A 22,792-nucleotide genomic window follows, 5' to 3' on the forward strand; every position below is an offset into this window, starting at 1 on the left:
CGCTGCCACCTCTACACTCTAACCACTAGGCTACGCTGCCACCTCTACACTCTAACCACTAGGCTACGCTGCCACCTCTACACTCTAACCACTAGGCTACGCTGCCACCTCTACACTCTAACCACTAGGCTACCCTGCCACCTCTACACTCTAACCACTAGGCTACCCTGCCACCTCTACACTCTAACCACTAGGCTACCCTGCCACCTCTACACTCTAACCACTAGGCTACGCTGCCACCTCTACACTCTAACCACTAGGCTACGCTGCCACCTCTACACTCTAACCACTAGGCTCTACACTCTAACCACTGCCACCTCTACACTCTAACCACTAGGCTACCCTGCCTCCTCTACACTCTAACCACTAGCCTACCCTGCCGCCTCTACACTCTAACCACTAGGCTACGCTGCCTATACATCTCTGTTGCCAGACAGAACTTTAGTGGCATAAGTTCTTCCTCACATCATCTGACCTCTGACCTCGCACCCAACGTCCTCACTCCTCCCTAACTTTACTGCTCTCCTGTTGACTTTGTACCCGACCGTGGCCCTTCTCCTTCCCATGGGATCCCTGATGTCTAACAGTAACACATTCTGACAGAACGTAAACGTTCCACATTCCCCCTTTTCTCTGCCTCAGTGACGTGAATGAGGATATTTCATATGATCACGTTTAGAAGTTCAGAGCCCATCCATCAATAGATGACTGTGTTTCCATCTCTCCTGCCTCGGTATATAGGCTATGATGTGGCGCTCCTATTGCACAGCAATACTGTAGCATACTCATACTGTGAAATATTTTAAGTAGGCTACCAGTCTATTTACGTTCGAGCGTGCTTGGCTATTGAATGAGTGATTTGATAAATGGTAGACTAATATTTGTTGTGTAGCAGGGATAAACCAGTCATGTCCTGCAATATGATCCGGATTCAGACCTACAGTATATAATACAATAGAGAGACATGTCCTGCAATATGATCCGGATTCAGACCTACAGTATATAATAAAATGAGAGACATGTCCTGTGGTTGATCAATTGATCAACCACCAGAAGTGGTGTGTCTACATGGTCTGACCTGTGCGTGTGGAGATACTCACTCTTTACTGTTCAAAATGATACCAACTTTTGTGGGAAAACTGTCGCATTCAGGATTAAAGTTTTTTTTTGTGCGCATGCTCCTTTGATCAATCAATCAATCAATCAATCAATCAATCAATCAAATGTATTTATAAAGCCCTTCTTACATCAGCTGATATCTCAAAGTGCTGTACAGAAACCCAGCCTAAAACCCCAAACAGCAAGCAATGCAGGCGTAGAAGCACGGTGGCTCGGAAAAACTACGTAGAAAGGCCAGAAAACTAGGAAGAAACCTAGAGAGGAACCAGGCTCTGAGGGGTGGGCCAGTCCTCTTCTGGCTGTGCTGGGTAGAGAGGAACCAGGCTCTGAGGGGTGGGCCAGTCCTCTTCTGGCTGTACTGGGTAGAGAGGAACCAGGCTATGAGGGGTGGGCCAGTCCTCTTCTGGCTGTACTGGGTAGAGAGGAACCAGGCTCTGAGGGGTGGCCAGTCCTCTTCTGGCTGTGCTGGGTAGAGAGGAACCAGGCTATGAGGGGTGGGCCAGTCCTCTTCTGGCTGTGCTGGGTAGAAAGGAACCAGGCTCTGAGGGGTGGGCCAGTCCTCTTCTGGCTGTGCTGGGTAGAGAGGAACCAGGCTATGAGGGGTGGGCCAGTCCTCTTCTGGCTGTGCTGGGTAGAGAGGAACCAGGCTATGAGGGGTGGGCCAGTCCTCTTCTGGCTGTGCTGGGTAGAAAGGAACCAGGCTCTGAGGGGTGGGCCAGTCCTCTTCTGGCTGTGCTGGGTAGAGAGGAACCAGGCTATGAGGGTGGGCCAGTCCTCTTCTGGCTGTGCTGGGTAGAGAGGAACCAGGCTATGAGGGGTGGGCCAGTCCTCTTCTGGCTGTACTGGGTAGAGAGGAACCAGGCTATGAGGGGGTGGCCAGTCCTCTTCTGGCTGTACTGGGTAGAGAGGAACCAGGCTATGAGGGGTGGCCAGTCATCTTCTGGCTGTGCTGGGTAGAGAGGAACCAGGCTCTGAGGGTGGGCCAGTCCTCTTCTGGCTGTACTGGGTAGAGAGGAACCAGGCTATGAGGGGTGGCCAGTCCTCTTCTGGCTGTACTGGGTAGAGAGGAACCAGGCTCTGAGGGGGTGGGCCAGTCCTCTTCTGGCTGTGCTGGGTAGAGAGGAACCAGGCTATGAGGGGTGGGCCAGTCCTCTTCTGGCTGTGCTGGGTAGAGAGGAACCAGGCTCTGAGGGGTGGCCAGTCCTCTTCTGGCTGTACTGGGTAGAGAGGAACCAGGCTCTGAGGGGTGGCCAGTCATCTTCTGGCTGTGCTGGGTAGAGAGGAACCAGGCTCTGAGGGGTGGCCAGTCCTCTTCTGGCTGTGCTGGGTAGAGAGGAACCAGGCTCTGAGGGGTGGCCAGTCATCTTCTGGCTGTGCTGGGTAGAGAGGAACCAGGCTCTGAGGGGTGGCCAGTCCTCTTCTGGCTGTGCTGGGTAGAGAGGAACCAGGCTATGAGGGGTGGCCAGTCATCTTCTGGCTGTGCTGGGTAGAGAGGAACCAGGCTCTGAGGGGTGGGCCAGTCCTCTTCTGGCTGTGCTGGGTAGAGAGGAACCAGGCTCTGAGGGGTGGGCCAGTCCTCTTCTGGCTGTGCTGGGTAGAGAGGAACCAGGCTATGAGGGGTGGGCCAGTCCTCTTCTGGCTGTACTGGGTAGAGAGGAACCAGGCTCTGAGGGGTGGGCCAGTCCTCTTCTGGCTGTGCTGGGTAGAGAGGAACCAGGCTATGAGGGGTGGGCCAGTCCTCTTCTGGCTGTGCTGGGTAGAGAGGAACCAGGCTCTGAGGGGTGGGCCAGTCCTCTTCTGGCTGTACTGGGTAGAGAGGAACCAGGCTCTGAGGGGTGGGCCAGTCCTCTTCTGGCTGTGCTGGGTAGAGAGGAACCAGGCTCTGAGGGGTGGGCCAGTCCTCTTCTGGCTGTGCTGGGTAGAGAGGAACCAGGCTCTGAGGGGTGGGGGGTGGGCCAGTCCTCTTCTGGCTGTGCTGGATTATAATGAGAGGAACCAGGCTCTGAGGGTGGGCCAGTCCTCTTCTGGCTGTGCTGGAAGTAGAGAGGAACCAGGCTCTGAGGGGTGGCCAGTCATCTTCTGGCTGTGCTGGGTAGAGAGGAACCAGGCTCTGAGGGGTGGGCCAGTCCTCTTCTGGCTGTGCTGGGTAGAGATTATAATGATGATGAATATGTCAAGTCATGTTGCAGGTATCCGATGTTGACCGGTGACAGGCACACATGAACACTCTCAACCATCTAGTGAAGACCTACATCCAAGCAAAGATGGACGCTATGGGTAAGTGTCATTCAGCCCTTCTAAGCACAGTGACTACACTACACAGTGACTACACGGTGACTACACTACACAGTAACTACGCACAGTGACTACACTACACAGTGACTACACTACGCAGTGACTACACAGTGACTACACTACACAGTGACTACACTACACAGTGACTACACTACACAGTGACTACACTACACAGTGACTACACTACACAGTGACTACACTACACAGTGACTCCACTACACAGTGACTACACTACACAGTGACTACACTACACAGTGACTACACTACACAGTGACAGTGACTACACTACACAGTGACTACACTACACATTGACTACATTACACAGTGACTACACTACACTATACAATGACTACACTACACAGTGACTACACTACACAGTGACTACACTACACTTTGACTACACTACATAGTGACTACACTACACAGTGACTACATTACACAGTGACTACACAGTGACTACACTATACAATGACTACACTACACAGTGACTACACTACACTACACTTTGACTACACTACATGGTGACTACACTACACAGTGACTACACTACACAGTGACTACACTACACTACACATTGACTACACTACACAGTGACTACACTACACAGTGACTACACTACACAGCGACTACACTACACCTTGACTCCACTACACGGTGACTACACTACACAGTGACTACACTACACAGTGACACTACACAGTGACTACACTACACAGCGACTACACATCGACTACATTACACAGCGACTACACAGTGACTACACTATACAATGACTACACTACACAGTGACTACACTACACTACACTTTGACTACACTACATGGTGACTACACTACCCAGTGACTACACTACACAGTGACTACACTACACTACACTTTGACTACACTACACAGTGACTACACTACACAGTGACTACACTACACAGTGACTACACTACACAGTGACTACACGGTGACTACACTACACAGTAACTACACTACACAGTGACTACACTACACAGTGACTCCACTACACAGTGACTACACTACGCAGTGACTACACATTGACTACACTACACAGTGACTACACTACACAGTGACTACACTACACAGTGACTACACTACACAGCGACTACACACACAGTGACTACACTACACAGTGACTACACTACACAGTGACTACACTACACAGTGACTACACTACACATTGACTACACTACACAGTGACTACACACTACACAGTGACTACACTACACAGTGACTCCACTACACAGTGACTACACTACACAGTGACTACACATTGACTCCACTGCACAGTGACTACACTACTCCACTACACACAGTGACTACACCACTACACAGTGACTACACTACACAGTGACTACACTACACAGTGACTACATTACACAGTGACTACACAGTGACTACACTACTACAATGACTACACTACACAGTGACTACACTACACAGTGACTACACTACACTTTGACTACACTACATGGTGACTACACTACACAGTGACTACACTACACAGTGACTACACTACACAGTGACTACATTACACAGTGACTACACTACACAGTGACTACACTACACTTTGACTACACTACATGGTGACTACACTACCCAGTGACTACACTACCCAGTGACTACACTACACAGTGACTACACTACACCTTGACTACATTACAAAGTGACTACAGTACAAAGTGTATTGTATTGTATTAAGTTGTGTTGTATTACATTGTAACACATTGTGTTGTATTGTAGTTTGTATTGTATTGTAGTGTGTATTGTATTGTAGTGTGTATTGTATTGTAGTGTGTATTGTATTGTAGTGTGTATTGTATTGTAGTGTGTATTGTATTGTAGTGTGTATTGTATTGTATTGTATTGTGTGTATTGTATTGTAGTGTGTATTGTAGTGTGTATTGTAGTGTGTATTGTAGTGTGATTGTATTGTATTGTAGTGTGTATTGTATTGTATTGTAGTGTGTATTGTATTGTAGTTTGTAGTTTGTATTGTATTGTGGTGTGTATTGTATTGTAGTGTGTATTGTATTGTAGTGTGTATTGTAGTGTGTATGTAGTGTGTATTGTATTGTGTGTATTGTAGTGTGTATTGTATTGTGGTGTGTATTGTAGTGTGTATTGTAGTGTGTATTGTATGTGTATTGTAGTGTGTATTGTATTGTATTGTAGTGTGTATTGTATTGTATTGTAGTGTGTATTGTATTGTAGTGTGTATTGTATTGTAGTGTGTATTGTATTGTAGTGTGTATTGTATTGTAGTGTGTATTGTATTGTAGTGTGTGTTGTATTGTATTGTAGTGTGTATTGTATTGTGTGTATTGTATTGTATTGTAGTGTGTATTGTATTGTAGTGTGTATTGTATTGTATTGTAGTGTATTGTATTGTAGTGTGTATTGTAGTGTGTATTGTAGTGTGTATTGTAGTGTGTATTGTATTGTAGTGTGTATTGTAGTTTGTATTGTAGTGTGTATTGTAGTGTGTATTGTAGTGTGTATTGTATTGTAGTGTGTATTGTATTGTAGTGTGTATTGTATTGTATTGTAGTGTGTATTGTATTGTAGTGTGTATTGTGTATTGTATTGTAGTGTGTATTGTATTGTATTGTAGTGTGTATTGTATTGTAGTGTGTATTGTATTGTAGTGTGTATTGTAGTGTGTATTGTAGTGTGTATTGTATTGTAGTGTGTATTGTATTGTAGTGTGTATTGTAGTGTGTATTGTAGTGTGTATTGTGTGTGTATTGTGGTGTGTATTGTATTGTAGTTTGTATTGTATTGTAGTGTATTGTAGTGTGTATTGTATTGTAGTGTGTATTGTATTGTAGTGTGTATTGTATTGTATTGTATTGTATTGTATTGTATTGTATTGTAGTGTATTGTATTGTGTGTATTGTATTGTAGTGTGTATTGTATTGTGTGTGTGTATTGTAGTGTGTATTGTATTGTAGTGTGTATTGTATTGTAGTGTGTATTGTATTGTATTGTATTGTATTGTAGTGTGTATTGTATTGTATTGTTTGTATTGTATTGTATTGTATTGTAGTGTGTATTGTATTGTAGTGTGTATTGTAGTGTGTATTGTATTGTATTGTAGTGTGTATTGTATTGTAGTGTGTATTGTAGTGTGTATTGTATTGTAGTGTGTATTGTATTGTAGTTTGTATTGTATTGTAGTGTATTGTATTGTATTGTATTGTAGTGTGTATTGTATTGTAGTGTGTATTGTATTGTAGTGTGTATTGTATGTGTATTGTATTGTATTGTATTGTAGTGTGTATTGTAGTATTGTATTGTATTGTAGTGTGTATTGTAGTGTGTATTGTAGTGTGTATTGTATTGTAGTGTGTATTGTATTGTAGTGTGTAGTGTAGTGTGTATTGTATTGTATTGTAGTGTGTAGTGTGTAGTGTATTGTATTGTAGTGTGTATTGTATTGTATTGTATTGTATTGTAGTGTGTATTGTATTGTAGTGTGTATTGTAGTGTGTATTGTATTGTAGTGTGTATTGTATTGTAGTTTGTATTGTATTGTAGTGTGTATTGTATTGTAGTGTGTATTGTAGTGTGTATTGTATTGTATTGTAGTGTGTATTGTATTGTAGTGTGTATTGTAGTGTGTATTGTATTGTAGTGTGTATTGTATTGTAGTGTGTATTGTATTGTAGTTGTATTGTATTGTAGTGTGTATTGTATTGTATTGTGTATTGTATTGTAGTGTGTATTGTATTGTAGTGTATATTGTATTGTAGTGTGTAGTGTATTGTAGTGTGTGTTATATTGTATTGTGTTATATTATATTATATTGTATTATATTATATTATCATTGTATTGTATTGTGTTATATTATATTGTATTGTATGATATTATATTGTATTGTATTGTGTTAGATTATATTGTATTGTATTATATTGTATTGTATTATATTGTATTGTATTATATTATATTGTATTATAGTGTATTGTATTATATTATATTATATTATATTGTATTGTATTGTATTGTATTGTATTGTATTGTATTGTATTCTCTCCAGATACACAGCGGGCCTTGGAGGCTGTGGAGAGACTCCAGGCCAAGCTGAAGGACAGAGGAGAGGCTCCTACAGAGGAGAAACTATCACTACTGAAGACCGTTCTACAGAGCCCTCTGTTCCTTCAGATATTAACCATGCAACAGACACAGCTACAGCTGCCAGAGGTATCGCACACACACACACACACACACACACACACACACACAGAAACACACACACACACACACAGAAACACACACAGAAACACACACACACACAGAAAACACACACACACACACACACATACACACACAGAAACAGAAACACACACACACACATCAGAAACACACACACACACATCAGAAACACACACTGCTGAATGCTGCTTTCTGTTCTACCAGATAATAACCAACAGCTACAGCTGCCAGAGGTATCACACAGACAGACAGACTGACAGACAGACAGACAGACAGACTGACTGACTGACGTACTCACTGACTGACGTACTCACTGACTGACGTACTCACTGACTGACGTACTCACTGACTGACGTACTCACTGACTGACTGACTGACTGACGTACTCACTGACTGACTGACTGACGTACTGACTGACGTACTCACTGACTGACTGACTGACTGACTGACTGACGTACTCACTGACTGACTGACTGGCTGACAAAAGGACTGATTGACTGACTGACAAACAGACAGACAGACAGACTGACTGACTGACAAACAGACAGACAGACTGACTGACTGACTGACTGACAAACAAACAGACAGACTGACTGACGTACTCACTGACTGACTGACGTACTCACTGACTGACTGACGTACTCACTGACTGACTGACTGGCTGACAAAAGGACTGATTGACTGACTGACAAACAGACAGACAGACTGACTGACTGACTGACTGACAACCAGACAGACAGACAGACGTACTCACTGACTGACTGACGTACTCACTGACTGACTGACGTACTCACTGACTGACTGGCGTACTCACTGACTGACTGACGTACTCACTGACTGACTGACGTGACTCACTGACTGACTGACGACTTGACTGACTGACTGGACAGACAAAAGGACTGATTGACTGACTGACAAACAGACAGACAGACTGACTGACTGACTGACTGACAAACAGACAGACAGACTGACTGACGTACTCACTGACTGACTGACGTACTCACTGACTGACTGACGTACTCACTGACTGACTGACTGGCTGACAAAAGGACTGATTGACTGACTGACAAACAGACAGACAGACTGACTGACTGACTGACTGACTGACTGACAAACAGACAGACAGACTGACTGACGTACTCACTGACTGACTGACGTACTCACTGACTGACTGACGTACTCACTGACTGACTGACGTACTCACTGACTGACTGACGTACTCACTGACTGACTGACTGGCTGACAAAAGGACTGATTGACTGACTGACAAACAGACAGACAGACTGACTGACTGACTGACTGACAACCAGACAAACAGACAGACTGACGACTCTGACGTACTCACTGACTGACTGGCGTACTCACTGACTGACTGACTGGCTGACAAAAGGACTGATTGACTGACTGACAAACAGACAGACAGACTGACTGACTGACTGACTCACTGACTGCCTGATTGACTGACTGACTCACTGACTGACGTACTCACTGACTGACGACTCACAGACTGACGTACTCACTGACTGCCTGATTGACTGACTGACTCACTGACTGACGTACTCACTGACTGACGACTCACAGACTGGCGACTCACTGACACGCACTCACTGACTGACGTACTCTGACTGACTGACTGACTGGCGTACTCACTCTGACTGACTGACTGACTGACTGACTGACTGACTGACTGACTCACTCACTGACTGACGTACTCACTGACTGACGTACTCACTGACTGACTGACTGACGTACTCACTGACTGACAAAAGGACTGATTGACTGACTGACAATCAGACAGACTGACTGACTGACTGACGTACTCACTGACTGACTGGCGACTCACTGACTGACTGACTGGCTGACAAAAGGACTGATTGACTGACTGACAAACAGACAGACAGACTGACTGACAAACAGACAGACAGACTGACTGACTGACAAACAGACAGACAGACAGACAGACAGACAGACTGACTGCGTACTCACTGACTGACTGACGTACTCACTGACTGACTGCGTACTCACTGACTGGCTGACAAAAGGACTGATTGACTGACTGACAAACAGACAGACAGACTGACTGACTGACTGACAACCAGACAGACAGACAGACTGACGTACTCACTGACTGACTGACGTACTCACTGACTGACTGCGTACTCACTGACTGACTGACGTACTCACTGACTGCCTGATTGACTGACTGACTCACTGACTGACGAACTCACTGACTGACGTACTCACAGACTGACGTACTCACTGACTGACGTACTCACTGACTGACGTACTCACTGACTGACGTACTCACTGACTGACTGACTGACTGACGTACTGACTGACTGACTGACTGACTGACGTACTCACTGACTGACGTACTCACTGACTGACGTACTCACTGACTGACGTACTCACTGACTGACTGACTGACGTACTCACTGACTGACTGACTGACGTACTCACTGACTGACTGACTGGCTGACAAAAGGACTGATTGACTGACTGACAAACAGACAGACTGACTGACTGACTGACTGACGTACTCACTGACTGACTGACGTACTCACTGACTGACTGACGTACTCACTGACTGACTGACTGGCTGACAAAAGGACTGATTGACTGACTGACAAACAGACAGACAGACTGACTGACTGACTGACTGACAAACAGACAAACAGACAGACAGACTGACAAACAGACAGACAGACTGACTGACGTACTCACTGACTGACTGACGTACTCACTGACTGACTGACTGACGTACTCACTGACTGACTGATGTACTCACTGACTGACTGACTGGCTGACAAAAGGACTGATTGACTGACTGACAGACAGACAGACTGACAAACAGACAGACAGACTGACTGACTGACTGACAACCAGACAGACAGACAGACTGACGTACTCACTGACTGACTGACGTACTCACTGACTGACTGACGTACTCACTGACTGACTGACTGGCTGACAAAAGGACTGATTGACTGACTGACTGACAGACAGACAGACAGACTGACTGACAAACAGACAGACAGACTGACTGACTGACTGACAACCAGACAGACAGACAGACTGACGTACTCACTGACTGACTGACTGTGACTGACTGACTGACTGACGACTCACTCACTGACTGACGTACTCACTGACTGACTGACGTACTCACTGACTGACTGACGTACTCACTGACTGACTGACGTACTCACTGACTGACTGACGTACTCACTGACAAAAGGACTGATTGACTGACTGACAAACAGACAGACTGACTGACTGACTGATTCACTGACTGACTGACTGACTGACTGATGTACTCACTGGCTGACGTACTCACTGACTGACGTACTCACTGACTGACGTACTCACTGACTGACTGACGTACTCACTCTGACTGACAAAAGGACTGATTTGACTGACAAACAGACAGACAGACAGACTGACTGACTGACTGACTGATTCACTGACTGACTGACTGACTGACTGACTGACTGACGTACTCACTCACTGACTGACTGACTGACTGACGTACTCACTGACTGACGTACTCACTGACTGACGTACTCACTGACTGACTGACGTACTCACTGACTGACTGACTGGCTGACAAAAGGACTGATTGACTGACTGACAAACAGACAGACAGACTGACTGACTGACTGACTGACAAACAGACAGACAGACAGACTGACTGACTGACTGACTGACTGACTGACTGACGTACTCACTGACTGACGTACTCACTGACTGACTGACGTACTCACTGACTGACTGACGTACTCACTGACTGACTGACGTACTCACTGACTGACTGACGTACTCACTGACAAAAGGACTGATTGACTGACTGACAAACAGACAGACTGACTGACTGACTGATTCACTGACTGACTGACTGACTGACTGATGTACTCACTGGCTGACGTACTCACTGACTGACGTACTCACTGACTGACGTACTCACTGACTGACTGACGTACTCACTGACTGACTGACGTACTCACTGACTGACTGACTGGCTGACAAAAGGACTGATTGACTGACAGACAAACAGACAGACAGACAGACTGACTGACTGACTGACTGACTGATTCACTGACTGACTGACTGACTGACTGACTGACTCACTGACTGATGTACTCACTGACTGACTGACTCACTGACTGACTGTACTCACTGACTGGCGTACTCACTGACTGACGTACTCACTGACTGACTGACGTACTCACTGACTGACTGACTGGCTGACAAAAGGACTGATTGACTGACTGACAAAAGGACTGATTGACTGACTGACAAACAGACAGACAGACAGACTGACTGACTGACTGACTGATTCACTGACTGACTGACTGACTGACTGACTGACTCACTGACTGATGTACTCACTGGCTGGCTGACGTACTCACTGACTGTACTCACTGACTGACGTACTCACTGACTGGCGTACTCACTGACTGACTGACTGACTGACAAACAGACAGACGACAGACTGACTCACTGACAAAAGGACTGACTGGCTGACAAAAGGACTGATTGACTGACTGACAAACAGACAGACAGACTGACTGACTGACTGACTGACTGACTGATTCACTGACTGACTGACTGACTGACTGACTGACTCACTGACTGATGTACTCACTGGCTGACATACTCACTGACTGACGTACTCACTGACTGACGTACTCACTGACTGACGTACTCACTGACTGACTGACGTACTCACTGACTGACTGGCTGACAAAAGGACTGATTGACTGACTGACAAACAGACAGACAGACAGACTGACTGACTGACTGACTGATTCACTGACTGACTGACTGACTGACTCACTGACTGATGTACTCACTGACATACTCACTGACAGACGTACTCACTGACTGACGTACTCACTGACTGACGACTCACTGACTGACTGACGTACTCACTGACTGACTGACTGGCTGACAAAAGGACTGATTGACTGACTGACTGACAGACAGACAGACAGACTGACTGACAAACAGACAGACAGACTGACTGACTGACTGACAACCAGACAGACAGACAAACTGACTGACTGACTGACTGACTGACTGACTGACGTACTCACTGACTGACGTACTCACTGACTGACTGACGTACTCACTGACTGACTGACGTACTCACTGACTGACTGACGTACTCACTGACAAAAGGACTGATTTACTGACTGACAAACAGACAGACAGACTGACTGACTGACTGACTGACTGACTGACTGACTGACTGACTGACTGACTGACTGACTGACTGACTGACTCACTGACTGATGTACTCACTGACTGGCGTACTCACTGACTGACGTACTCACTGACTGACTGACGTACTCACTGACTGACTGACGTACTCACTGACTGACTGACGTACTCACTGACTGACTGACTGGCTGACAAAAGGACTGATTGACTGACTGACAAACAGACAGACAGACTGACTGACTGACTGACTGACTCACTGACTGACTGACTGACTGACTGACTGACTCACTGACTGATGTACTCACTGGCTGACGTACTCACTGACTGACGTACTCACTGACTGACGTACTCACTGACTGACGTACTCACTGACTGACTGACTGGCTGACAAAAGGACTGATTGACTGACTGACAAAAGGACTGATTGCCTGACTGACAGACAGACAGACAGACAGACTGACTGACTGACTGACTGACTGACAAAAGGACTGACTGACTGACAAAAGGACTGACTGACTGACAAAAGGACTGACTGACTGACTGACTGACGTACTCACTGACTGACTGACTGGCTGACAAAAGGACTGATTGACTGACTGACTGACTGACTGATTGACTGGCTGACTGACTGACAGACAGACAGTCAGATAGACATGTTTATTCTAGACATAGCATCATGAACTTAATCACAGCATGTATCTGTCTGGTGTCCCTCCTCCTGTTTGTGTGTCTCTGTTTATATATTTATTCGATTTTTTTATTTAACCAGGTAGGCTAGTTGAGAACACGTTCTTATTTACAACTGCGACCTGGCCAAGATAAAGCAAAGCAGTGTGACACAAATAACAGCAGAGAGTTACACATGGAGTAAAACAAACATACAGTCAATAATACACTAGAAAAGTGTTGTATGGTATTGAAGCTCGTTTGGAGGTTAGTTAACACAGTGTCCAAAGAAGGGCCCGAGGTATACAGAATGGTGTCGTCTGCGTAGAGGTGGATCAGAGAATCACCAGCAGCAAGAGCCACATCGTAGATGTATACAGAGAAAAGAGTCGGCCCGAGGGTGGAACCCTGTGGTACCCCCAACGACACTGCCAGACGGTCAACAGGCCCTTCGATTTGACACACTGAACTCTGTCTGAGAAGTAGTTGGTGAACCAGGCGAGGCAGTCATTTGAGAAACCAAGGCTGTTGAGACTGCCGATAAGAATATGGTGATTGGCAGAGTCGAAAGCCTTGGTCAGGTCGATGAAGACAGCTGCACAGTACTGTATTGGCGGTTGTGATATCGTTTATTTCCTTGAGCGTGGCTGAGGTGCACCCCTGACCAGCTCGGAAACCGGATTGCACAGTGGAGAAGGTACGGTGGGATTCTCGAAATGGTCAGTGATCTGTTTATTAACTTGGCTTTGGAAGACTTTAGGAAGCCAGGAGATTACTCTGTCTGTACGTACTGTCTGTACTGAACCGGTAGAAAGTGAGACAAACCCCAGTGTTTCCTAAAATACTGACTGCAGGAACCAAACCGGCTGAGTAATCTGCTTACCTGACCTAACCAATAAAGCTCTGAGAGAGAGAGAGAGAGAGAGAGAGAGAGAGAGAGAGAGAGAGACACACAGAGAGAGAGAGAGAGAGAGACAGAGAGAGAGAGAGAGAGAACACAGAGAGACACACAGAGAGAGAGAGAGAGAGAGAGAGAGAGAGAGAGAGAGAATAACAACAGTGGTACTAGGGGTCATGGACAAAAAGAATGTGTCTACATGGATGTCTGTCTACAGTAGACTTAAGGTCATGTTGTCAAACTCAGCATGTGTCTGTTTCCTCCTCTTCCTATAGGCTTACTGTTATAATAGCAGCCTATAGGAAGTCTGTACAGTTAAACAGTATAATGTGTATGTTTCCTCCTCTTCCTATAGGCTTACTGTTATAATAGCAGCCTATAGGAAGTCTGTAGCAGTTAAACAGTATAATGTGACTGTGTGTCCTCAGGGTTAATGTTGTAGTAGGCTGAATCTAAGCTACATAGACCCCATAGACCTGTTACACATTAGATGACTACAGTATACTACCTCTATAACTCCTACCTGTTAGACTGACTGACTACAGTATACTACCTCTATAATTCCTACCTGTTAGACTGACTGACTACAGTATACTACCTCTATAACTCCTACCTGTTAGACAGACTGACTACAGTATACTACCTCTATAACTCCTACCTGTTAGACTGACTGACTACAGTATACTACCTCTATAACTCCTACCTGTAGACAGACTGACTACTACCTCTATAACTCCTACCTGTTAGACTGACTGACTACAGTATACTACCTCTATAACTCCTACCTGTTAGACAGACTGACTACTACCTCTATAACTCCTACCTGTTAGACAGACTGACTACTACCTCTATAACTCCTACCTGTTAGACAGACTGACTACTACCTCTATAACTCCTACCTGTTAGACAGACTGACTACTACCTCTATAATCTCCTACCTGTTAGACAGACTGACTACTACCTCTATAACTCCTACCTGTTAGACAGACTGACTACAGTATACTACCTCTATAACTCCTACCTGTTAGACAGACTGACTACTACTAACTCCTACCTGTTAGACAGACTGATAACTATAACTCCTACCTGTTAGACAGACTGACTACTACCTCTATAACTCCTACCTGTTAGACAGACTGACTACTACCTCTATAACTCCTACCTGTTAGACAGACTGACTACTACCTCTATAACTCCTACCTGTTAGACAGACTGACCTGTTAGACAGACTGACTACTACCTCTATAACTCCTACCTGTTAGACAGACTGACTACAGTATACTACCTCTATAACTCCTACCTGTTAGACAGACTGACTACTACCTCTATAACTCCTACCTGTTAGACAGACTGACTACTACCTCTATAACTCCTACCTGTTAGACAGACTGACTACAGTATACTACTAACCTACCTGTTAGACAGACTAACTCCTAACTCCTACCTGTTAGACAGACTGACTACTACCTCTATAACTCCTACCTGTTAGACAGACTGACTACTACCTCTATAACTCCTACCTGTTAGACAGACTGACTACAGTATACTACCTCTATAACTCCTACCTGTTAGACAGACTGACTACTACCTCTATAACTCCTACCTGTTAGACAGACTGACTGTTAGACAGACTGACTACTACCTCTATAACTCCTACCTGTTAGACAGACTGACTACAGTATACTACCTCTATAACTCCTACCTGTTAGACAGACTGTCTACTACCTCTATAACTCCTACCTGTTAGACAGACTGACTACTACCTCTATAACTCCTACCTGTTAGACAGACTGACTACAGTATACTACCTCTATATCTCCTACCTGTTAGACAGACTGACTACTACCTCTATACTCCTACCTGTTAGACAGACTGACTACTACCTCTATATCTCCTACCTGTTAGACAGACTGACTACTACCTCTATAACTCCTACCTGTTAGACAGACTGACTACAGTATACTACCTCTATCTCCTACCTGTTAGACAGACTGACTACTACCTCTATATCTCCTACCTGTTAGACAGACTGACTACTACCTCTATAACTCCTACCTGTTAGACAGACTGACTACTACCTCTATAACTCCTACCTGTTAGACAGACTGACTACAGTATACTACCTCTATAACTCCTACCTGTTAGACTGACTGACTACCTCTATACTCCTACCTGTTAGATAACTCCTACCTGTTAGACAGACTGACTACTACCTCTATAACTCCTACCTGTTAGACAGACTGACTACAGTATACTACCTCTATAACTCCTACCTGTTAGACTGACTGACTACTACCTCTATAACTCCTACCTGTTAGACAGACTGACTACAGTATACTACCTCTATAACTCCTACCTGTTAGACAGACTGACTACAGTATACTACCTCTATATCTCCTACCTGTTAGACTGACTGACAGTATACTCCCTCTATAACTCCTACCTGTTAGACAGACGGACTACTACCTCTATAACTCCTACCTGTTAAACAGACTGACTACTACCTCTATATCTCCTACCTGTTAGACAGACTGACTACTACCTCTATAACTCCTACCTGTTAGACAGACTGACAGTATACTACCTCTATAACTCCTACCTGTTAGACAGACTGACTACTACCTCTATAACTCCTACCTGTTAGACAGACTGACTACTACCTCTATAACTCCTACCTGTTAGACAGACTGACTACTACCTCTATAACTCCTACCTGTTAGACAGACTGACTACTACCTCTATAACTCCTACCTGTTAGACAGACTGACTACTACCTCTATATCTCCTACCTGTTAGACAGACTGACTACAGTATACTACCTCTATAACTCCTACCTGTTAGACAGACTGACTACTACCTCTATATCTCCTACCTGTTAGACAGACTGACTACTACCTCTATAACTCCTACCTGTTAGACAGACTGACTACTACCTCTATATCTCCTACCTGTTAGACAGACTGACTACAGTATACTACCTCTATATCTCCTACCTGTTAGACAGACTGACTACTACCTCTATATCTCCTACCTGTTAGACAGACTGACTACTACCTCTATATCTCCTACCTGTTAGACAGACTGACTACTACCTCTATAACTCCTACCTGTTAGACAGACTGACTACTACCTCTATAACTCCTACCTGTTAGACAGACTGACTACTACCTCTATAACTCCTACCTGTTAGACAGACTGACTACTACCTCTATAACTCCTACCTGTTAGACAGACTGACTACTACCTCTATAACTCCTACCTGTTAGACAGACTGACTACTACCTCTATAACTCCTACCTGTTAGACAGACTGACTACTACCTCTATAACTCCTACCTGTTAGACAGACTGACTACTACCTCTATAACTCCTACCTGTTAGACAGACTGACTACTACCTCTATATCTCCTACCTGTTAGACAGACTGACTACTACCTCTATAACTCCTACCTGTTAGACAGACTGACTACTACCTCTATATCTCCTACCTGTTAGACAGACTGACTACTACCTCTATAACTCCTACCTGTTAGACAGACTGACTACTACCTCTATAACTCCTACCTGTTAGACAGACTGACTACAGTATACTACCTCTATAACTCCTACCTGTTAGACAGACTGACTACTACCTCTATAACTCCTACCTGTTAGACAGACTGACTACTACCTCTATAACTCCTACCTGTTAGACAGACTGACTACTACCTCTATAACTCCTACCTGTTAGACAGACTGACTACTACCTCTATAACTCCTACCTGTTAGACAGACTGACTACTACCTCTATAACTCCTACCTGTTAGACAGACTGACTACTACCTCTATATCTCCTACCTGTTAGACAGACTGACTACTACCTCTATAACTCCTACCTGTTAGACAGACTGACTACTACCTCTATAACTCCTACCTGTTAGACAGACTGACTACTACCTCTATATCTCCTACCTGTTAGACAGACTGACTACTACCTCTATATCTCCTCTGTCCTCGTCTCTGTAAAACGCGGAACTGGATTAGATTAGCTGGTTAGACAGGATGGACCAAAGACATGGATTGGACTTCGGTTTACACAACATCACAATCACAGTTGGATGGATGGATATTCTGTGGTCGACATTGACACACCTGTCAGCAAAACAGAGATATTTAAATCCCCCCTCCTTCTCCTCTCTCACCCAGGAGAAGAAGTCAGTACCGAAGTCTGTTTCCCTCAACACGGGTCTCTCCACAGCCATGTCTCTGGGCCTGAGGACCATCTCCCATAGCGACTCCTATACCTGGGCCCAGAACAACAGCAGCAGCAGTAGTGGAGGTGGTGGAGGAGGAGGAGGAGGAGGAGGAGGAGATAGCCCCCCTGCTAAACCCTTCCTACCTCTGCAGAACTACGGAGGCAGTCTCAATGCTCTCAACACAAACACAGAAAGCAACGCCGTGACCAATAAGATACAGTGTATGACTCAGGTAAGGGTGTGGGTTATATCGTATCCTATTCTGGTCTAGTGCTGATCTAGGATCAGTTGTTTGCTTTTTAGTTCATAATGAAACAGGTAAGGGTGTGGGTTATATCGTATCCTATTCTGGTCTAGTGCTGATCTAGGATCAGTTGTTTGCTTTTTAGTTCATAATGAATAAGATACCTGTACTCTCGCACACTCACTCGGTACTGGTACCCCCTGTATATAACCTCTACACTGACTCGGTACTGGTACCCCCTGTATATAACCTCCACACTGACTCTGTACTGGTGCCCCCTGTATAACCTCCACACTGACTCGGTACTGGTTACCCCCTGTATATAACCTCCACACTGACTCGGTACTGGTGCCCCCTGTATATAACCTCCACACTGACTCGGTACTGGTGCCCCCTGTATATAACCTCCACATTGACTCTGTACTGGTGCCCCCTGTATATAGCCTCCACACTGACTCTGTACTGGTACCCCTGTATATAGCCTCCACATTGACTCTGTACCTGGTACCCCCTGTATATAGCCTCCACACTGACTCTGTACCGGTACCCCTGTATATAACCTCCACACTGACTCTGTACTGGTGCCCCCTGTATATAACCTCCACACTGACTCTGTACTGGTGCCCCCTGTATATAACCTCCACATTGACTCTGTACTGGTGCCCCCTGTATATAACCTCCACACTGACTCTGTACTGGTACCCCCTGTATATAACCTCCATTGACTCTGTACTGGTGCCCCCTGTATATAACCTCCACATTGACTCTGTACCCTGGTACCCCCTGTATATAACCTCCACACTGACTCTGTACTGGTGCCCCCTGTATATAACCTCCACACTGACTCTGTACTGGTGCCCCCTGTATATAACCTCCACACTGACTCTGTACTGGTGCCCCCTGTATATAACCTCCACACTGACTCTGTACTGGTGCCCCCTGTATATAACCTCCACACTGACTCTGTACTGGTGCCCCCTGTATATAACCTCCACACTGACTCTGTACTGGTGCCCCCTGTATATAACCTCCACACTGACTCTGTACCTGTACCCCCTGTATATAACCTCCACATTGACTCTGTACTGGTACCCCCTGTATATAGCCTCCACACTGACTCTGTACCTGGTGCCCCCTGTATATAACCTCCACACTGACTCTGTACTGGTGCCCCCTGTATATAACCTCCACACTGACTCGGTACTGGTGCCCCCTGTATATAACCTCCACACTGACTCGGTACTGGTGCCCCCTGTATATAACCTCCACACTGACTCTGTACTGGTGCCCCCTGTATATAACCTCCACATTGACTCTGTACCGGTACCCCCTGTATATAGCCTCCACATTGACTCTGTGCTGGTACCCCCTGTATATAACCTCCACATTGACTCTGTACTGGTGCCCCCTGTATATAAGCCTCCACATTGACTCTGTACTGGTGCCCCCTGTATATAACCTCCACACTGACTCTGTACTGGTGCCCCCTGTATATAACCTCCACATTGACTCTGTACCTGGTGCCCCCCTGTATATAACCTCCACATTGACTCTGTACTGGTGCCCCCTGTATATAACCTCCACATTGACTCTGTACTGGTACCCCCTGTATATAGCCTCCACACTGACTCTGTACTGGTGCCCCCTGTATATAACCTCCACATTGACTCTGTACTGGTGCCCCCTGTATATAACCTCCACACTGACTCTGTACTGGTGCCCCCTGTATATAACCTCCACACTGACTCTGTACTGGTGCCCCCTGTATATAACCTCCACACTGACTCTGTACTGGTGCCCCCTGTATATAACCTCCACACTGACTCTGTACTGGTGCCCCCTGTATATAACCTCCACATTGACTCTGTACTGGTGCCCCCTGTATATAGCCTCCACACTGACTCTGTACTGGTGCCCCCTGTATATAACCTCCACACTGACTCTGTACTGGTGCCCCCTGTATATAACCTCCACACTGACTCTGTACTGGTGCCCCCTGTATATAACCTCCACATTGACTCTGTACTGGTGCCCCCTGTATATAAGCCTCCACATTGACTCTGTACTGGTGCCCCCTGTATATAACCTCCACACTGACTCTGTACTGGTGCCCCCTGTATATAAGCCTCCACACTGACTGTACTGGTACCCCCTGTATATAACCTCCACACTGACTCTGTACTGGTGCCCCCTGTATATAACCTCCACACTGACTCTGTACTGGTACCCCCTGTATATAACCTCCACACTGACTCTGTACTGGTGCCCCCTGTATATAACCTCCACACTGACTCTGTACTGGTGCCCCCTGTATATAACCTCCACATTGACTCTGTACTGGTACCCCCTGTATATAACCTCCACATTGACTCTGTACTGGTGCCCCCTGTATATAACCTCCACACTGACTCTGTACTGGTGCCCCCTGTATATAACCTCCACACTGACTCTGTACTGGTGCCCCCTGTATATAACCTCCACATTGACTCTGTACTGGTGCCCCCTGTATATAACCTCCACATTGACTCTGTACTGGTGCCCCCTGTATATAACCTCCACATTGACTCTGTACTGGTGCCCCCTGTATATAACCTCCACATTGACTCTGTACTGGTTACCCCCTGTATATAACCTCCACATTGACTCTGTACTGGTGCCCCCTGTATATAACCTCCACATTGACTCTGTACTGGTGCCCCCTGTATATAACCTCCACATTGACTCTGTACTGGTGCCCCCTGTATATAACCTCCACACTGACTCTGTACTGGTGCCCCCCTGTATATAACCTCCACACTGACTCTGTACTGGTGCCCCCTGTATATAACCTCCACATTGACTCTGTACTGGTGCCCCCTGTATATAACCTCCACACTGACTCTGTACTGGTACCCCCTGTATATAACCTCCACATTGACTCTGTACTGGTGCCCCCTGTATATAACCTCCCACACTGACTCTGTACCTGGTTACCCCCTGTATATAACCTCCACACTGACTCTGTACTGGTGCCCCCTGTATATAACCTCCACACTGACTCTGTACTGGTGCCCCCTGTATATAACCTCCACATTGACTCTGTACTGGTGCCCCCTGTATATAACCTCCACACTGACTCTGTACTGGTACCCCCTGTATATAACCTCCACATTGACTCTGTACTGGTGCCCCCTGTATATAACCTCCACACTGACTCTGTACCGGTACCCCCTGTATATAACCTCCACACTGACTCTGTACTGGTGCCCCCTGTATATAACCTCCACATGACTCTGTACTGGTGCCCCCTGTATATAACCTCCATTGACTCTGTACTGGTGCCCCCTGTATATAACCTCCACATTGACTCTGTACTCTGCCCCCTGTATATAACCTCCACATTGACTCTGTACTGGTGCCCCCTGTATATAACCTCCACACTGACTCTGTACTGGTGCCCCCTGTATATAACCTCCACATTGACTCTGTACTGGTGCCCCCTGTATATAACCTCCACATTGACTCTGTACTGGTGCCCCCTGTATATAGCCTCCACATTGACTCTGTACTGGTGCCCCCTGTATATAACCTCCACATTGACTCTGTACTGGTTACCCCCTGTATATAACCTCCACACTGACTCTGTACTGGTGCCCCCTGTATATAAGCCTCCACACTGACTCTGTGCTGGTACCCCTGTATATAACCTCCACACTGACTCTGTACTGGTGCCCCCTGTATATAACCTCCACACTGACTCGGTACTGGTGCCCCCTGTATATAACCTCCACACTGACTCTGTACTGGTACCCCCTGTATATAACCTCCACATTGACTCTGTACTGGTGCCCCCTGTATATAACCTCCACACTGACTCTGTACTGGTGCCCCCTGTATATAACCTCCACACTGACT

At 45.8% G+C, this 22,792-nt stretch overlaps 1 protein-coding gene across 1 annotated transcript in view; it reads left to right on the forward strand.

The window, feature by feature from the left end:
• Positions 1-3,231: 3,231 nt before the first annotated feature.
• Positions 3,232-22,792, forward strand: part of LOC121843665 (multiple PDZ domain protein-like) — a 65,758-nt gene continuing 46,197 nt past the window's right edge. Inside the window, exons 1-3 of the mRNA XM_042313430.1 lie at positions 3,232-3,396; positions 7,458-7,621; positions 18,605-18,886. Of these exons, the coding sequence (XP_042169364.1) occupies positions 3,339-3,396; positions 7,458-7,621; positions 18,605-18,886 (504 nt within the window). The 5' untranslated portion in view covers positions 3,232-3,338. The remainder of the gene's footprint in view (positions 3,397-7,457; positions 7,622-18,604; positions 18,887-22,792) is intronic.

Source organism: Oncorhynchus tshawytscha, unplaced genomic scaffold (genome assembly GCF_018296145.1).
Source record: "Oncorhynchus tshawytscha isolate Ot180627B unplaced genomic scaffold, Otsh_v2.0 Un_contig_4842_pilon_pilon, whole genome shotgun sequence".
Classification (NCBI taxonomy): domain Eukaryota; kingdom Metazoa; phylum Chordata; class Actinopteri; order Salmoniformes; family Salmonidae; genus Oncorhynchus; species Oncorhynchus tshawytscha.